General features: G+C 35.3%; 1 protein-coding gene across 1 annotated transcript; it reads right to left on the bottom strand.

Annotated features, from left to right (window-relative positions):
- Positions 1-5,119: 5,119 nt before the first annotated feature.
- On the bottom strand, positions 5,120-18,293 carry LOC140760438 (AUGMIN subunit 6-like). Its single transcript, XM_073097379.1, has 13 exons — positions 17,881-18,293; positions 17,726-17,782; positions 17,542-17,636; positions 17,075-17,225; positions 15,856-15,981; positions 15,579-15,738; positions 13,527-13,587; positions 13,172-13,442; positions 10,258-10,383; positions 6,889-7,029; positions 6,486-6,732; positions 5,845-6,303; positions 5,120-5,642 (listed from the first exon to the last, which is right to left on the bottom strand). Exons 1-13 carry the CDS (start codon positions 18,103-18,105, stop codon positions 5,602-5,604), a joined length of 2,160 nt encoding a protein of 719 aa, XP_072953480.1. The 5' UTR covers positions 18,106-18,293; the 3' UTR covers positions 5,120-5,601.
- Positions 18,294-19,150: the final 857 nt, after the last annotated feature.

The raw sequence follows: 19,150 nt of genomic DNA, 5'->3' as shown, positions 1-19,150 counted from the left end.
TCAAAATTGCTATCATAGTTAGCTTTTGAAGGAATACTCAGAATATTATCAGATAGTTGTTAGAGTTAACAAATGTATGTAAATGATTAAAATATTATTTTGTTGAAGTTTAGGATGTATATTATTTTTCACTGATAGTTTTCTTGCAAAAAGTAAGATTTTTTTTTCATGTACTATGATATCAGGTTAAATTAGATAGCTTTTGAATGATTTTAAGTAACTTATATAAGGATAAAATAATCTTTTTATAATCAAAGTTTATCTAATCACGATTAGCTAGAATTAATCTACTGAATGTCATTTTTACAAGAGCTCGATGATTTTAATTATAATTATGATATTTCGAAAAATGCAAGGGCAATTATGATATTTCATAACTTTTCATTGGTAATTATGCGTAAAATCCCCAAATTGCATTAATAACTCAGAAAATTAACTCACGATTTAATCAAAATCACCAAAGCAATACTTCAAATAGTAAAAGTTATTAGACTAAGAAATAGATAATTTGTTAGATAATCGTGTAGTAACGGTAATAGATATTTGCACAAAAAAAACCCTAGAGTTTTAGTAAGACTGGGCTAAATAATAGTTGTAATACCACTTGAATAAAAAGTAAGCTGGGCAATAAAAACTACTATAAGAAATACTTGAGATGAATCAAAATATGAGATGATTCAAATATGACAGTACTATCACTCAATTTAATCATGAAAACAAATGTGTAGACGCTCGGCCCTAGTAGAGAGCTCTGCTAGGTTTGGGGTTTTCCCCTCCCCCTCGCCGATTGGACCTTCCCTGTCGCCTCGATGGCTTTTCTCCTCTCCCCTCTACCTAGCTCTTGCCAAGGGCTAGGTGGAAGGAAGAGTGCTTTCTCAGCCCCCTAGTGGGCTTTTCCCCCTCGTCAAGAGGGTTTCTCTATCGCCTAAAGTGGTGTCTCTCCTCTCCCCTTCGCCTAGCCAAGTGCTAGGTGGAGGGGAGAGCAGTTCTCTCCTCCTAGTGGGTTCTCTGCTCTTCTCATCTCTTTTTCTCTTCTTCTCTCTCCCTTTTCCTCTCTCATCTTCCTTTTTTCTCCCCCGTTATCACTAGTCTCATGTCTCCTCTCTTATTTGAGCTATCATCTTCCATCTCTCCTCGACTCCCTCTTGAGCCATTTGCATCAATGCTGTCAAAGTCGAGCACCATGGATCTTGCCTTAATCCTTTCCTAGGCTTTCCATGTCACCATAGACTGAGCCAAGAGTTGTGGATCTCACCAGCCCTGGTCTCTTCCCACGTGCAATAGCCGCCAGTCCTGATATCATCCCGTCCGCACCCCGCTTTATGATTCATGGGCGCCTAGTGTCACTTCCAGCTCTGTCGGTTGCCAAGATCTGCCATGGTTATACCCTATTTGAGTTTTCCTTCTTTTCTGAGAATGAATTCTCTCTATGGTTGTATTAGGATGTATTAGGCAGATCAGTTGCCCTCTCTCACTCCCCCATTTGTTTTCTTTTTCGTCTTTGTTTTGTTCTACATTATGTTCATAGATTTCAAGTTTTCTCAAATTGGATCCTCAAGTGTTTTGTTAAATTCACTAGACTCCATCGTTGTGGAGCTTGGCTCTTCAAGTGTTTCTCGAATGAGTTTGCTCCTTGGTGGAGTGCTTAGCCTTCCATGACTCGTGTTGTTCTTTGCTTAGTGCTATCATCTGCTATATCTCCTCTGTATTATTGTGCTTGCATTTTATTTAGATACATGCTTTAACTATTGTTTAGTATGTAATAAAGCCAATTGTGGGGTTTGTTCCTATGACCCTTGCCGTATCCCCTCTTTATTCTATTGTATCAGATTGCAATCGGTTGGTTGAAATGAATTATATGATTAATCTATGGACTTTCTTTCAAAAAGAAAATCGTGAAAAAAAAATCTTTATTAGAGATCATGTAAGACTGAGTATTTATCTTCGTTTAGAAAAACAGAGAAATTCTAGTTAGACCTCTAAATTATCCTATTTTTTATATACACTTACTAAACTTTTTTATTATCCATATACATCCCTTGAACAAAGAAAATATTTACATATAAACCAACAAAAATTAGGTTTAAGGGTATATATGGTCAAAAAAAAATTTAAAAACATATGTGAAAAAGGATGATAGTTCATGAGGTCTTAAGAGAAATTATTCCTTAAAAGAAATCACACTTATATAAATTAAGTGCCTCAAAGACTACTACACAGTAACAGCTGATAAAAGTTAATAAGGCAATTTATAGTTTACATATATCTAATTTGGCTTGATTTTAACTTATATCTATGTATTCAAAGAGTCTCTTTGGGAGGATAAATTATAATTTATCTCATGTGGTTTAATCTGATATTAATTTACCCTCGTGTATTTTAAACTTAAGCACTTAATATTTCTATGGTTTAGATCAAGTCGCAACAGTTAGTTAACCATTAATTGAAATATGAAAAGATTTAATTTCTATGGAATAGTAGTAGGAACAATTTGGTCATTTAGCAATTTACTTATCTCGAAAATTTTAGCAGCTAATACGGGTGTAATCATGCCAAGCTTGATCAAGCTAGGCTCTGATCAAGCTTGAACTTAAATTAATTTTGAGTCTATATTTATGATCAACATTGAATTAAAATCATTTCAATTCGAGTCAATTTCGAGCTAACTTTTAGCTCAAGCCATAATTAGTGGAACAATAAATAATTTCAAGCCTTAATCAATTCAAACCAAATTTTGAGCTTAATCAAGCTTGATTTAGGCTTAAATTAAACTTAAAATAAGGCCTAATTCAAAAATATGAACTAATCTAATTAAAATTTAGAATTAAACTCTATAAGATCAGAGTACGTAATAATTAACTTAAGTAAATTTTAAAATATAATAGAAAATGAGCCGATCATTAAATAATTTCAAGCCTAAATAAATTCATGTCATATTTTGAGCTTAATCAAATTTGGTTTAGGCTTGAATCAAGCTTAAAATAAAGCCTAATTCAACTCATTTTCGAGCAAGAGCCTTATTGAGCTGAGCTTGAGCCAGCTTGACTATTTTGACAGTCCTAACGGTCAATAATGGTAGGAGGCAGATTAGTCATCTGTACCATTAATTGGATAAAAAATCTAATTGTTGCAACTTGGTTTGGTGAGTAGTTTAATGTTTAAGTTTGAATTACACGAGTGCAGATTGAAATCAGGCCAAACTACAGGAGAGCAAACTATAATTTGCCGGCGGGCGAAACAATTAGTTGATATGAAACCAAATTAAAAATAAAGGTTTCTTGCAATAAGGCTAAAGCGTAGATGATGATCTGCAAAAGGAAACCCTAACTTGGACCAGAGGAATCCATCAACCACGCATTTGAGTCAATGATGAGCCTCCAAAATTGATCGATGCTATATCTTCACCAGATCTTCTCAGCAAATCATTAAATATTTGGACCATCAAACAAGTGACCATTATTAAAACAGCTTAACTTTCTCTCTCTCTCTCTTTTCTTATATGGACTTTCTTAGACGCACTCAAATGCAGCACAAACAAGATCGTCATACAAAAGATATTAATTTACTATTTGTTCTTTTTAGAACACATGATGATGATGATGATGATGTATTTCAAATATTGGATATAGATTTCGGAGTGGAGAATATATAAATAATAGCTTAAGTGTAATAGTAACCTAGGCGAGTTCTTGCATCAAAAAGAATTTATATGCAAGCTTCTAGTAAGAATTAAACAAGTTAGATTGAGCTCTTCTTAATTGTCCTGAAACGTAGGCCATCCCAAGCTCTTTCAAAGTTCTGATTCATGAACCTCAGCATGCTTTTTTTGTTTCTTTGTATTTGTTTTTGTTTACTTGCACTACTGAAATATGCTTATGCTTTTGCTTTTGTTTCTTCCATAAGAAAAGCACATCAAGGGTTAATGCAATATCAAAGTTTTTGCTTGCTTCAGAGAGAGAGTAAAGAGCATACTTTTTTGTCTAATAATCCATCATTTCTTATCACCAATATGATCCAAAGTATGCTTGTATCAGAAGAATCTCTCAATGACACACCATCTCTGCTGGCTCAAATCATTTGCTAGCAAAAAGAAACAACACCATGTGAAGATACTTTTCAAGTTTTTTTCTTTTTTTTGGTTTAAACTCTCATAAGACTTCATCAAAAAGATTTTAAAGAAGAGGGGCCACAAAGATGATAGGATGTAAAGAGAAGAGAGGAGGAGGGGAGCATCACACATGGAACAAGATAGAGGAGGAAGAAGTGGTGAGATGGGCCTATCACTATCTTGCCCTTAGTTTTTGACAGGTCAAATGAAGTTGATGAAAGAGTAACCTTGTCAAGAAATTGATGGCCATCTTGTCCTTTTCAACAAGCTTTAGCCACAACAGTGAGAAGATAAGAGGTGTTATAATTTGTGCTTATCCCAATGGTAGGCAAATGATTATAACTAGGGGGCAGTATCCCCACTGGTCTCATTAAAAGTATGGATAAGAGGGAAAAAGGAATTGATTGAAAAGGAAGTATGTGAATGTCTCTTGCCAAGACCAATCTATGTCTGGATACACTTTAGGGCAATTTCTAGCTTCTTTTGACAACAAAGTGCCCTCATGGGGTATGAGCAGCCTTCAGCTTTGCACATGGAACAGCTCATTCCACATAGACACCATCAGAGCAATAAGAACACTCACAAGCTGAGTCTTTTTCTAACTGTCTGGAGTTTTCTCAACCAACCAACACTACCAACTCCCTTCATGCCATCTGTATGGTAATCTTTGGCTGGTTTCAATCTCATCTTGCCAAAAAGTTATTAATCTGAGAATAAAGAAATAAGAATGTATAGCAAACAAACAGGTGAGCTGTCTATGGAGTGGGGGGAGATAGAACTTGGTAGCAGACAGCTGTGTTTTGCAGTATGCTAAGCTTGTTTGTATATTTTTTTAGCCCTAACATTGAGTCATGAATAAAATAATAATAATGATAGTAGACTAAATTAGAGCAGTGCATTACAAAAAATACAGGGATGAAAATTATGAGGGATATTTGTACATCAGCAAACAATTAGGAGACTATTTGAGATTAAACAAAAAGGTGATACCTGAGATCATGTTATCATGCTGGGTATATCATAGATGCACTCTTTGTAGACAAAACCTATGTGGAAAGAAAATATTTACACATGATATAGCATGAACCAAGAAGAAACCAGATGTTCAACATTACAATGTAGAGGGAGAAAGAAGGAAAGAACAAATGGATGGTGCAATTTTATATAAAAACAAAGCAAGCCGGAAGCATGGAAGAGTCTCTGAAATAATCACAACACAGATGCAACTTCTGTAATTAATTACAGAAATGGCTGGCATCTTAGTGATACATTACAGTTATGGCATCAGAAATGGTGGATTCAAACACATCCTGTGCCTGCTGAATGGAAAACTGACTTGCCTTCTCTTTTGTACACATCTATCTCGCAAGCTAAAGCTGGCAGATATATGCTTACAGATTGTGTTGGCCTTCAAAAGTTAGGGCAAAGAATTTCTGGCATTCTTTAGGCTGCAACAGTTCAGGAAGTCATAACATGCTGGACTATCCTTAACTCTAATATTCCATTAGAGCAGCATCAGTTTCTGATAGTGGTGCTGCACAGTTGAGAAAACATAGATGTCATCAATTCTACAAACGTCATGATGCAGCCCCAAGATAAGATATTAATAGAGAAGAATCGATGCACACTTATTCATCAATGCATTTATGAATGCAGCATTTAAGACAACTAGTACTGTATAAACAGGCATCTGGAACTAATTTGCCTAAATGAACTCGAGAAAGGAAGGAACATACCTAGCAAGTCCTCATATGTATCTTGGAAAAGAGATGACTCCATCAATAACGGTGGTGAGAAGACTTGATCTATAGCAGCATCAGCATCAAGAGATGCCCATTGGGCATTATTATTGGATGATTGAAAAAATCTTCTCGGATCACCATATTCATCAAGTCCATTCAACTTAGTTGACACAGTTGGTACTGTATTTAATTGGCTATCAGTACTAAAAGGGTAATCTTTTGTACTCTTCTGTGCAGCAATTTCAGGTGGAGAAAAAACCAATCTTTGTTTTCTCCTATTTGGCATAGCATCTTCTTCTTTCCCGGAAGCCACTGTTGAGAGAGGGATGAAGAAATGTTCAGACCCATCATCGCTAGTCTTCTGTAGCAACAATTCTGAGTTGCTTGATGGCCTCGATAGGGCAGCATCACGAACAGAACGCTTGATGTCCTGAGCATAATTACTATCACTGTCTGTAAAACCAAAAGAGAGGAAAAACAAGAAACAAAATAATGAACCCATTTCATTCTTGCTGAAGACTTGCTTTGCCTAATCACCATGAACTATGACGACAACAGATGTAAAACAAGGGTCTCAAATATGTTCATATTCACCCAGGGACAACCTCAGGAGCATAAAAATAGAAGATTCTAACCTTGCGGATGACTCATTAAAGGAACATTGACAGAGGACTGTGTGATTGATTTCCTTGCCCTTCCATTTTCCTGGTTGGTTTGAATACTCACAGCATGCTGCTTGGTTGCATGCATTCCTTTCCCAGACAAATTAGGAGTAATACTGAACAAATGAGGGAGTTTCAGAGAAGGACTGACTGCAACTTTCTCAACGTGGACAGAAGAGAGCTTGGAAGTCATCTCAACAACTTCATCGGAACAACTTTCCTATTTGGCAGAAATACATCTATGAGCTAGAGCATAGCAATTGTCAATAAAAACAGTTTTTATAGCTGTAAAGAACTATTAGAAGCATGAAGAATAATGATCCAATAGGTTATATTCAAATTTCAAAAGAAATTGAAAAGATGAAGAAATGCTCACTATTGGTCCTGCAGCATTTGGTGACTGGATAGGCAAATGTGCATCAATCGTACTTGAGGAAATACTGTTTACTTCATCAGTGAGTTCTGATATTGATTTCTGCATTGCAGGAACAGCTTCCTTGAGTTGATCAATAAGGCCCTGTATTGCAAAATAAGAGTTGAAGTTAGGGAGTAATCAAAATATACTATGATATATCACATCACACCGTTAATAATTCCGCTCAAAGATAATGACAGTCCAACCAAAGTTCCATTTTTTACATGTACAAAATGAATTAAAGATGTCAATGTCATCAGCAAATAATGGTCGTTATGGAGGATTACAGAAAGAAAAAAATAAGTAAATGCTAGGAATAACAAATACCAACATACCATTGTAAAGTAATTGTGTTAAAAGATCATAAAATAGCTAAAATTGAACATAATCAACATTAAGAAATGCAGTCACAAGTTCACGACCACATGCACATGCCCACATCCATAACCACTCCAATCCCCAACCTAACTCATGGATAAAATGAAATATGTCAACGCAAAAGCACAAGAATCAGGTCAAGATCTGAAAGTAGCAAATGCAGAAATCAATTTCTAAAGCAATCTGTGAACTTGTCAGGAAGTTATAAAATAGTAGACTTTGCTTACTATGAGAATGTCATATCTGGATGTCATTGTAGCTACCAAGATATATATTGAACAGAAAAACTATGATGTCCGTCCTCCATACAAGTGAACTATTATTGTAGTAGAATGCTCCATATAATAAACATATTTCCATTTTTTAGAGGTATTGGACAAGACGAATAAGTATGGATGCTAGCAAAGTTCACAGTTTTTTTGACCAAAATACTGACTTAGAATTTATTTCTTTCACCAAAGTACAATATTGTTCAAACAAATTCCAAAACTACTACAAATTATACTAGCTTAGTATTATGTGAAAAATCATTGTCAGAAATAGCAATTCTTAGTGGATTTATCAATACCAGAAAGTTATTAATGAATTGCCCTTTAGAAAGGTGATTTATAAATTGTTCTCTGAGAGAATGATTCATACTATTTGATTACAATAGCCAGAAAGCTAAGCATTAGGCCTAACTTGGAGTGGAACTGTTGTGGGATCTCCATTTGTGAAGATAGAAGGTCATCAATGCCTCCCTTCATTTGCTTGCCTCCTTCCAGCCCACTTAGCTCTGGATCCCGCCTGCTTGCAAAAGTGAATGGATCTGAAGAGGGGCTAGGTTCTATTTCGAGGCACAAACTAGAGATATTGTTTTTCCTCGCCTAGGTGAACTCAAAGAGCACAAGGAGAGCTTGAGTGCATTTGAGGGTACTAACAAATCCAGAAAAGGGAAGGGTATTGATAAATCCAAATGGTAAAAGGGGGCTGGGTTCAATGTTTTGCCATTCAAATTGACAAATCCATTTTGTTGGTATATTCAGATTCCTAGGTATTTGCCTATTTGGTGATGAATGGAAAGCTTCCAAAAGCTGAGGGAGAGAAGCAGGAACGGGAGAACATATGGTAAGGGGAGACCGAGGCAGGGTTTGCTAACGAGAAGGAAGGAGGAAGGAAGCAGGTAAGCAACGAGGTTGGTGAAGTCAAAAAGGAGGGGAGTTGGAAAGTTTTTAACAGTATGAATAGATCTCTTAGAGATCAATTTATAAATCGCTTTTTGATATTGATAAATCCACTAAGAATCATCGACTTAGAAAACAATTTTTCGCGAGGCAAAAATTATAGTAGTTTTGGAATTAGTTTAAACACTATTATACTTTGGTGAAAAAAAAATGTATGTAGCAGTAGTGCAGTACTTTGGTAAAAAACCCTTACATATATGCATGTAGAACCTATGGTGGATAATAGATGTGAATGGACCAAAGAGAAGTATAATTAGGCTTTAGATTCCACCTAAATTGTTGCAAAATAGGTGGGTTATAATATGATGCAACTTAGTCTATGCTTAAAATTATATGTAATTATTCCACTGCCCCAATTATACTGTTCAATTTAACTCCAGTTGATGCATGATAAAGAATAAATGTCATACATAATGTAAAAATTAATGAAAGTCATCTTTACAGAAAAGCAAAGTACTTTGAGTACAAGTCATACATTTTAATGGATTAGTAATTGAAAATTAAGCCCTGCACCACTCGGCAGAACGCAGTAAGAATCACATTATATAAGGGGCTCTTAGGAAATAGTGCAGTCAGTAAATAATATTCCATCAAATGAATATGATCAGTTGATCATATTTAGGAACAAGGACATCTACTTGAGGTAGCGTGAAAGCTCAGCTCGAAATTTGTAGGAGCAGAATGATAAACCTGCTAATTCTACCAATAACTCAACCAAATGCCAATTATATTTACCATTTAGTTTGTGTCAAGATCAATGCTTTATGCCTGTCAAGAGTTCCTCATGTACCAAGTTTGTCTAGTGAAAAGCAAATAGATGAATAGGTCTGTAGCTCTCCGTATGCCTCTTCTCCTCCATGCTACCAAGGTAAAGTACCATTTCTAGTCAATTAGGATCTCTACTTAAAAAGGAACGCTTATCCCAGCATAGTTTCAAGTGAAGTTCATTGAGAAGATATAAGAATAAGAATGCTTAGGTGTCGAAAAGAAGTTTTGCCTGCGTGCAAACTACCTACCACTTTTCAAAAGAATGTCAAATTCAGCTTTTAGAAAAGTTATACTATGCACATTATGACCAGAAACATGTTGGAGGCAAGAAAGTAAATGAAAGCATTAAGAATGAACATTTTCCTTATTACTAAATGTGACAGGACCAGAATATTAACAGGATGACTGGAATTTTTGCAAGAGTATTTCTCATTGAAGAGTCCCACTTGTTGTTCATGTAGATTGAATGGGAAAACCTAACAGGATCGAGCATCCAACCCCAAAGATATATAGCCTTCAATATATTGCTCTATGCAGTATGCAGAGCATCAAGAAAAGCTCTGCTAGAATTTCTAGTCCTCCACCTAAATATGATTTGTCCTAGAAAAAAGTCAGTTTTAAAAATAAGTTCCCACTGAAGTCATTTTCTATTAGTTCTAATGGACATAGAAGACAAAAATGAAATTTGTATGAAACTATGACAGGACGACAACAGTGCTCTTGAATTATCCAGCATAAACGATCCATTTATATAGTGCCACCTTTCAATTACTAGTCTTCATCAGGTAGTGAAAACTAATGCACACACTTAAAGTATGATATGGTTGAATTTCCCAATTTGTCTATAATATGCACATCATTGGTTACTCTTTTCCATGCATTTACAATAAGAGTCACCCTCATTGGATAATCAAGGGTCAAAAGAAACATGAGAAACCTAGAAAGACAACTATTTTCATACCTGTACACTAGCTAAATGTTGGCGATGTTCTGCGAGTGTTGTGGTTAATGATTCAGCATGACCATTACCATTACTGTCGGCTGCACTACGAAGTAACTCTGGGCCCTCCCCGTCATTAGCTTTAGCCTATGAGAAAAAAAAAATCAGAAAAATTCAATTAAACACTATATAGGTGTCAACTAAAGCAAGCATGCAAACACAGTTTATGTCTCAAACATTTTCTTACCCAAGTCTCTCATGAGTCAAGACTCAAATGGCTCAGTAAGTTAACTCATGGTTTGATCAAAGTTTCCTTGGCTAAAATATTATCTTGATTTTCAATTGCTCATGTTAATTCACCAACTATTCTAGCCAAGGTTCAAAAAAATCGAGACTAGAATCGAGATCGAACTTCCAAAAAAAAACGATATGTATCGACCGTATCGACTGCCTAGATCGGATCGGACTTTTTAATTATGTAAAATTGTAATTATTATTTAAAAATGTAAGAAAATTTCTAAAAATTTAGAAAAAGTTTATCAAAAATAAAAAAAAATAAAGAAAGAAAAATTATGGTACAACGAAAATTGAAAAGAAGAAGATATTAGAAAGAAAATGAGTGAGAAAATCATAATGCAGTGAAGAAGAAGAAGAAGAAGAAAAGAGAAGGAAAAGAGCGAGTGGAAAAAATAAAAAAAAACTAACAAAGAAATAAATTGAGTTCGTCGGAATTCACCGAAGCTAGATCTCTCTATAAGAAAAACAATAGTTATATGATAAGGAGAAAAAAGAAGGAAGAAAGAGTGAAAGATAGAAAGAGAGACAGAGAGAGAGAGTTCGAATTGAGCCTTAATCAAGTTCGACTGATTCGGCAAACCATGATTCTAACAATTTAAGTTACATTTTCACATTTTATATTCTAACAGCCTGACTAAGTAAAAGAAAAAAGCAATTTCATTTACAAGTTGTGTTGTGCATGTGTGAATTAAAGTAGTCAACTATTACTTATCCCATAGGCTTCTAACAGGTCACTATATAATAGAATCCTTTCATTAGTTTTCTTCTTCAAATCATTCCGCTCAATTATCCATGTAATTACTGGCTTAAATGCAATTGTTTACATTAAAGCAAGACTTCCAATCCTAACTAGGAATAGCTAAAAGCAAGGGCATATTTTTGTTCAATTGCAAAATCCTAGTATAACTAATTAACTATGCTAATCATCAAACCAAAATATGCAAGCATGTTACTAATCAACATTAGTGTACAGAATATCATAGCCTAGTATGATACATGTTGATAAATTAGCAAGAACCTTAACAGAAGTATCATTTATATCTCCTTCCATATCTTTGTAATTTTTGACAAGTAAAATGATGCTGCCTGATGCAATGCAAGGACTATATATGCTTATGATCAATAGAAAATGCTACAAAAAGGACCAACACATCAAATGCATGAAACTACAGCCAACAGATTTGTGCACTTGTATAGTATGTTGCTCTACCAACTTACAGGCCTTAGAGAATTTATGGCAAACCTTCCTTTCCAACATTATATTTTGATAGAAGTCTTCTACGAAATTTAAATGTTAATATCAGATTGACAACCAACCTTCCGAATTTGCTCTCTTTCATGAAGCCTACTCAGATTTATATATGCACTGGTCCTCTCTGTGGTTATAAGAAGATTTCCATGAAGATATAAATTTCTAAAGATCATGGTCTAAGTGATGCAGGCAACGACAGTGGTGACTTGTAGTTCCTTAATGGAAGTCATGTTAGTCTGTATGGTCGACATGGCTCAATATATTGTGCTAGTAAAGTACCGGCACCAACATGAGGGGAGTCTCTCAAATAGTCAAAAATCTTGGTACTCCCCAGTGCCCATCTAGATCTGTGCTCACTGTGACAACCCAAGCTGATTAGATTTTCATTTAGTTATTATATTCCAATGTATTTTTTATCTAAAAATTTAGATTTATGTTTAATCTCCTATTTTGTTAAAATCCTAAAATAAGGAAATTTGGTTGTTATCTTATTTTAGATAGGTTTCAATAGGATTTGATGTAATCTCCTCATCTATAGTATTTATAAGATGATGGGAATTCGGAAAATGAAAAGAATCATGAAAATTAAAATTATCATTCTTGTGAAAAATTCCTAGTTTATCCCTTTCCCCTTCTCTCTCATGTAGTGGATTCTACTTTCTTTATCCCTCAAATTTTAGTTGGATTTTCTTCTTCTCCCACAAATCATGTAAATTAACCTTCTTTCGCTCCAAGCCAGTGGGTTAAATTTCTATGCCCCACAGCTAGGTGGGTTTGATCTTCTTTCCCCCATGGCTTGGTGGGTTATCTTCTATCCATGCCATCTCTCATGCTAGTATGAGGGGATACACTGAGGCAGGAAAAAAGATTCTCCCATCTTTTCTTCTTGAGGGTGTATCTATATACCTCCTTGCATTTTTCCGTACAGGCATGTTTTCTCATAAGTCATACCTAGGCCACATCACATGCCAAGATGTCCCCTTCAATGTCACTTACCTTTGTAAGACTGATAGTATCCAAAAGGTATTATTACATATCTGAGTATCTGCACTTTTACATTTATTCTCTTAATTCAATACTTAAAGAAAGTAGTCAATACGTATAGCTGAAGTATCTGACAAACATCCTATCCCAAATTGTGTTTGGTAAACACAAGCCTCAAGTATGGAAATATTTGCGCTTCCTAGGTTGCAATCATATTATCTTAATGCTTATGAATGCTCTCCTACATAACAAGGCAATACAGGCCATTCATGTAATTATGAAACTCTAAGAGGCCAAATCATTGTACAAAAGGATTAAAGAAGTTGATTGTACATGTCAAAAGAAAAACTTCAAAATGAATCACAGCATACATAAGCTCAGATGAAAGAGACACTAACATACCAAATGAAGTGATTGTCTATGAATTCGTTGTAGAGCATGAGTCCAACGTCTAATGACTTCAGCTACATCGACAGTAGAGTGAACCCTTCCACCTTTATCATCTACCCGTGAAAGAGATTCATTTGTCGCTTGATCTTGAAGAGCATCCATTTGGTCCTGATGATCCATTGCTGGAGAAAGTTCACCAGCTCGAACAGATAATACCTCTGAATATGGAACAGATGAACTTAGATCCATGGCTGCAAGCAGTGATGATCCAGATATGCGGTACCTAACAGAAAATTATTTTCTTTGAGGAAAACATAAACACAGAAAGAAGAAAAAATATTAGATCTAAAAGAACAGTTAATTTCACCTATGCTCACGGTGGGCTATCAAATCCTCAATAGGTCCAGAAGCTAGAAGTTCATGTTGACCTGCATGAAATAAAATTCATCTGAGAATTCTTGAAAGGAAAATGATAAGAATATACAAAAAGGCAATTAATGCATCTCACAAGAGGTTCTAAAAAAAAAGGATCATAACATTCCAAAAGGCAGCCTCATACATGAGTAGAGGGAAGAAAAATATCAGTCTTTGCTTAGAGCCTTAGACTACTCACTTATATAAAATGGGATAATATTAAATACAAATAGTAAATTTAGTTTTGACTCTAGATTGAAGCATAGTGAGATCTACCCTGACAGCTAGGGTTCAATTGGTATTCGGTAGTGATGAATTAAAGATGTTCTATAAGATATTAGTTTACTTTTACAAGAAAAATATATATGTATGAATGCGGTATCCTCTCCTATTATAAAATGAGCCATTTGCTGTTTAGTAAAATGATCTTCTAAAAATGGGAAAAATACTTCTACCATCCCTAAGTGAATAATTGTCTATTTATATAGATATTCTCACTAACATTGTTGCTATTGAATCAGCAGATAAAAGAGGCTATTACAAAGTCAATAGAATATTAGGCCCCTATTTGGTGTGAGCTCAATCAATTTCTCTAAATTTGGTTAGGGACCACTAATTATAATTAGTAACCAAACATCAGTTTATTCTTGACCAAGTTCAAAAGTTGAAAGAGGAGAGAAAAATAAAATGAGTCTAAGTTTAAAATATTCTGAAATTACAAATTTACCCCTGAAATAAAATATCTTTTACAAATTTGATAATAATTTTTTGATACTATTTGCATGACATATCCTTAACTTTTCTAAAAAAAATTAATATTTTTTACTTTTTCATATCACATGAAAAGTAATAAACTAATAATAACACCCCTATTTCAAATTCTCTCTCATATATCCTCAATTTGCAATATTGAAGGCTTCTTAAGAAAAAAACATAACCTTACATGTGAGCTTACAAGCCGACAAGATTAAAAAAATAATAAATAAACAAACTACCCTAAACTCTTCTTGCAAACTTGCAATTGCGCAAGCCCCTCCAAGACTTGAAAAAAAAATTAACCTTGCACTTTTGCTTGCAAGCTTGCAACCGCACAAGCCCTCACAAGACTTATTGAAAAAGAGAAAAAATAAATTGTAACATTAATGGTTGCGGACGTAAGGCTTGTAAGCCTGCAATAATTTCTATTTCTTTCAAAAAAAAATAACCATCATTAAAAAACAAAAAATATTCTGATACTAGCATACTTCAAAGTCAAAGGGTGAAAGAGCATTTTGATCCATTAATATAACAAATCATCAATTTCTCTCCAAAATCAACTTCTTTTTCATTTTTTCATATCACATCAAGATAATAATTACACTCCTAGCCTAGTTCACAACCAAATACCCAATTTTCTTAGACTAGTTTAAGAATATCTACAATGAGGCTAAGAGTAAATCTAGATAGTCGCGTTCAACTACTAGACTTGAACCAAATGGAGCCCCAAAAAATATCTGAATAACAATTTGATAATTGGTACCCATCTATCTGTGTAGGAATGGTTTTCTATGAGAATGACCTAGTTCATGATCAAAACCTACTTAGGGAAAAGGAAAGTAATGTTCTAGTTCTCCCATTTGAGACATATTATTTTTGTAGAAGATTACACATTTATCTTTCTTTCCCTTCTCCTCCCTCTTCTCCAACTTTCTAATTCTCTCTTTTGTGGTGGATCCCACACTTCCTTTGTCCCCCATAATCATGTGGGTTTTGATTTTCTTTCTCTATGACTTGGTGAATCATTTTCTGTCTTTCTTATCTATCTAGCCATACTAGTATGAAAATAGTACTTGGAGGCAAATAAAGAGATTCACAAAGGTACTATCTTTTCTCCTTAGAGGTGGATCTAGGTACCTCATAATTTTTTTCGTATTGTTCATAGGCCACATCACTTTATAATTAAGTGCATCAACATAATTTTAGCCTAAATTTGCTTAAACTATTATATGATTTTAAACATCCTTACTTTTGCGAGCTAATAATGACTCCCACAAGCAAGTTGCCTTTGAAACCATATGTGTTTTCTGTCCAGAAGTGCTTGAGATATGATCATCCCACAATTCCCCTTCCAGCTTAGCTTTGTTTCTCATACCCTGCAACTTTTCTAACTGTTGATGCAAATAGGCCTGAAATAAGCAGTTAGCAAACATCACATAAATGACTATTTAGTAGTGCTAGCTTTTCTAAACTCGCAAATGAAATATATAAACTCATCTAAGGGATGTAAAGAAGTTACCATCTACCTCTTCAGCACAAAGGCCCCGAAATTCAGATGTCATCTCCTGGGCTAAATTGGACCAGGTAGTTTGTTTATGAACAGCAGTATTTGCATTCTTTAAAAACTTCCGTCTCTCAAGAGCTATCCTTGCCTGTTTATGGCACATGCTTATTAAAAAGGGTGAAAAGAAGCCATCAGATAATTGAAGAATAAATCATTACCACATGCATGTGTTTGTCTATATTTCAACATTCTAAAAGGCTGAACACTTTGTGTCAAGCTAAAGGATCATATTAGTTCCCTTCTACATGTATATTATATCAATCTTGCTACTAGTAGTCACCAAATTCATAGTTTGGGCTGCTTTTCTGGTCATCCCAAAGCCCTTGCAAAGTTAACAGTTCAACACATGCTTGTTTTGAGCCTGAAAATGCCCAAGAAAAAAAATGTCTATCTATTAAAGGGCACAAGAAGAATGAGCATCCAAGGAAGAGATAGAGTGAACCACCAGCTTGCAGCACAATAGTCACAATCTTGATTGAAGTGATTAAAACCACAGTGAACACATCAATATAGATAAGAAATTTAGGGCATGGCATAATGAGTAAGCAAATTGAAGTAAACAACATCAGGCAGCATAGGACAGAATAGGAGAGTCAGGAGACAGAGACAAGGAAGAGACTGCATAGGGGACAAGAGGAGAAGAGAGAGAGAGAGAGAGAGAGAGAGGCTAACCGGGAGTCACGAGAGGGCAAGATGTACGCAGGTCTTACCCCTTTTACTAGAGAAGTCATTTGAATGACTAGAACTCAAGCTACTTAGGGTCAAGGAAGCAAGCCTTACGGTTATAATAAGTTATGCAAAATTATTGTTATAAAAAAACTGTGGTTGTCTTCACAGTCCAGACCAAGATCAGGCTAGCATCAGCCCATTTCATGTTCATTTACAAGCTTGAAATGCAAATCAATTTGGACAAAGTAGATCTGGCTGGCAACAACAAACCAACTTAGACCCTGCCAAAAGGACATATGAGGCTATGACTAACTGAACCAACAACCATAATAAACTTCCCCCATTAGAGAAAACTAACTGAACCAATAACCACCAAATGATATTTGTCCCTGTTACACAGCTATAAGAAAACTAATAGCAGAAGTAGTTTAAGATATGCAATCAACAAAAGCCAAAAAGAAAGGAGAAAGTGAGAGGCAAGAATTTGCGAAGTAGAAAATTGTCTGAATTACCTTAGTCACAGGAAGTAATGCAGCTGCATGTAGGTAAGAAACATCTGTCAGTGAAGCAGGAAGAGGGTTAGATGCTACATCTGCAGCAAACGTTCTTTTATGAACCTCTCTTAAAGCATGCACAGAAAGTTGCCACAAGAGCTCAACAAATCTGCATAAAATGAATCAGCAACTCAGTTGTCGATGAAGAAGCATCTCATATTCATCCAGAGAAAATATAAGAACCGTATGAGAAAACGAAGAAAGCCTTTATATGAAGAGTATCATGGTAAATAAGTGTACCTACTAGAAAGCAATATTACAAAATGATCTAGTCTTACAAAGGCAATCATCATGGCAATCAAAAAGTGAGTTATTAAACATGCTAAACCAGTTGCAACTGGTATATGAATATTGTGGCCTAGAAAGCAAACAAAGAAAAGCTAAATATCTGGCACATGAAATCACAATGCAGATAAACAACCGACCTCGGGCCGCAACACGTCGCCAGTGACGAAACCCTAGAATTACTCCTCGGCAGCGCACCTTGCGACTCCAGTTCACTAATAATCCCTTGCACAATCTTCCTCCCACGCGCCAAAACAAATTCATAATTCAATACCAACATCAAAAGGCAGTTGAAATCTCACCAAACCACATGCAAAACTTTACCTTTCGAAAATCCCTCGACTGCGCCGAATCAAATATCGGCCACACCTTGTCGAAATCCTACCATTTCACCAAACCCCAACCAAAATCGAGAAAAAGAAAATCAGAAACCAAATAGAAAAATGGAGAGGAATCGGTAATGTAGTCGAACTCGAGACCTTGGAAGACTGTACGGGACCTCTGAGAGAGGAGAGAAGGAAGTAGAGGAGCTGCTCGCCTAACCTAGGGTTAGAGTGGCGGAATTGACCAACCCTGGGCCTTCCACCTCCCCCGCCGGCGCCGCCAATCTCCAGGATCGCGGGATCGAGCCCTAAGAGAAGGCAGTTGGTGTACATGGCGCTCTCCAGCTCCGCCTCCCTCTCCTTCTCCCTCTCTGTCGCCATTGCTCTCTTGATCTCGATCTTCACCTCACAACTCCATAGATCTCTCTCTCTCTCTCTCTCTCTCTCGAACTGCACCTCCCAACTCGATCTCGTTTTAATAACTACTCGGATGATGGGGTAGTTATCGGGGGATTCATTTCTTTTCTCGTCCAAGGATTAGATCTTCAAGTGGAGCGGATCGGATGGCATTTGAAATCGAAAAGGAGTAAATTGTCTGCATCCTCGAATGCATTAGTACTTGTGAGAGACCGGGTTGGTTCAAAATTTTCAAACAAATATTACATTTTACACCCTGCATGTTCACTATCTATAATTCGATCCCCGTATTTGGACTTCATTCTAAGAAAATTCTCTCATATTTAGAAGAAAATCTTTTATTAAGGACTTTTATTATAATTCCAACCTTACCATACAAATACTATTTTTCTTCATTTATCCAGCAATTATCGTATAAAATAAATGCCATAGAAATACTTGTGAGAGTTTTTGATTTTTAATTGAGGAATATTCTAGATAGTATTCTACTCCATCAGTGGTTATTAAGCTAAATTTAATTCAATGGGGATTTTAGACAATAAAAGGTCGAATGAATAATACCCCTATATTCAATGGTGTTAATAATAATATAAGCAAAATATAGGGTAGTTTTAATAAATTACCCTATCTCTAAATTCAAAGTTTGATTCTTAAACAGAATGTTACGTTACGCTCTTTACATTTTTGGTCAACTTGATCTTAAAGTGATAGGGTGTGAATAGTGAATTTAAGAATATGTAGGGTGTGAATGTAATTTTTCCTGACTTCGATTCTAAGTACATCAAAGTATTAACTTTGGCACAAAGGCAATTGCCCCACTAATCCACTGTAGAGGCTATTTGGACAGCAATGTTTCAATTCCAGAAAAATCCTTTCTTGCTTAATTAATAATAATCTAAAGAGTTATTGATTCAAACACCATAAAGTTTATATTAAGAACATTATCATTTTTTCCTACTTGTTATCAATAATTCATATTAATTAGAAATGTAGAGACTTATATAAGTTG

The sequence above is a fragment of the Typha angustifolia genome, chromosome 1, assembly GCF_048772165.1.
Source record: "Typha angustifolia cultivar Huaian chromosome 1, ASM4877216v1, whole genome shotgun sequence".
Classification (NCBI taxonomy): Eukaryota; Viridiplantae; Streptophyta; class Magnoliopsida; order Poales; family Typhaceae; genus Typha; species Typha angustifolia.
Note: the sequence above shows the minus strand (reverse complement) of the source record. Positions and strands in the feature narration are given on the sequence as shown.

Bases quoted from the DNA above. Each gene is read 5' to 3' on its own strand.
- LOC140760438 (XM_073097379.1), bottom strand. From the start codon at position 18,105: ATGGCGACAGAGAGGGAGAAGGAGAGGGAGGCGGAGCTGGAGAGCGCC. The intron at 17,783-17,880 runs GTCTCGAGTTCG...GTGAAATGGTAG, and splicing joins GTCCCGTACAGTCTTCCAAG to GATTTCGACAAGGTGTGGCC. The intron at 13,588-15,578 runs GTAAGGATGTTT...TATTTCATGCAG, and splicing joins GTCATTATTAGCTCGCAAAA to GTCAACATGAACTTCTAGCT.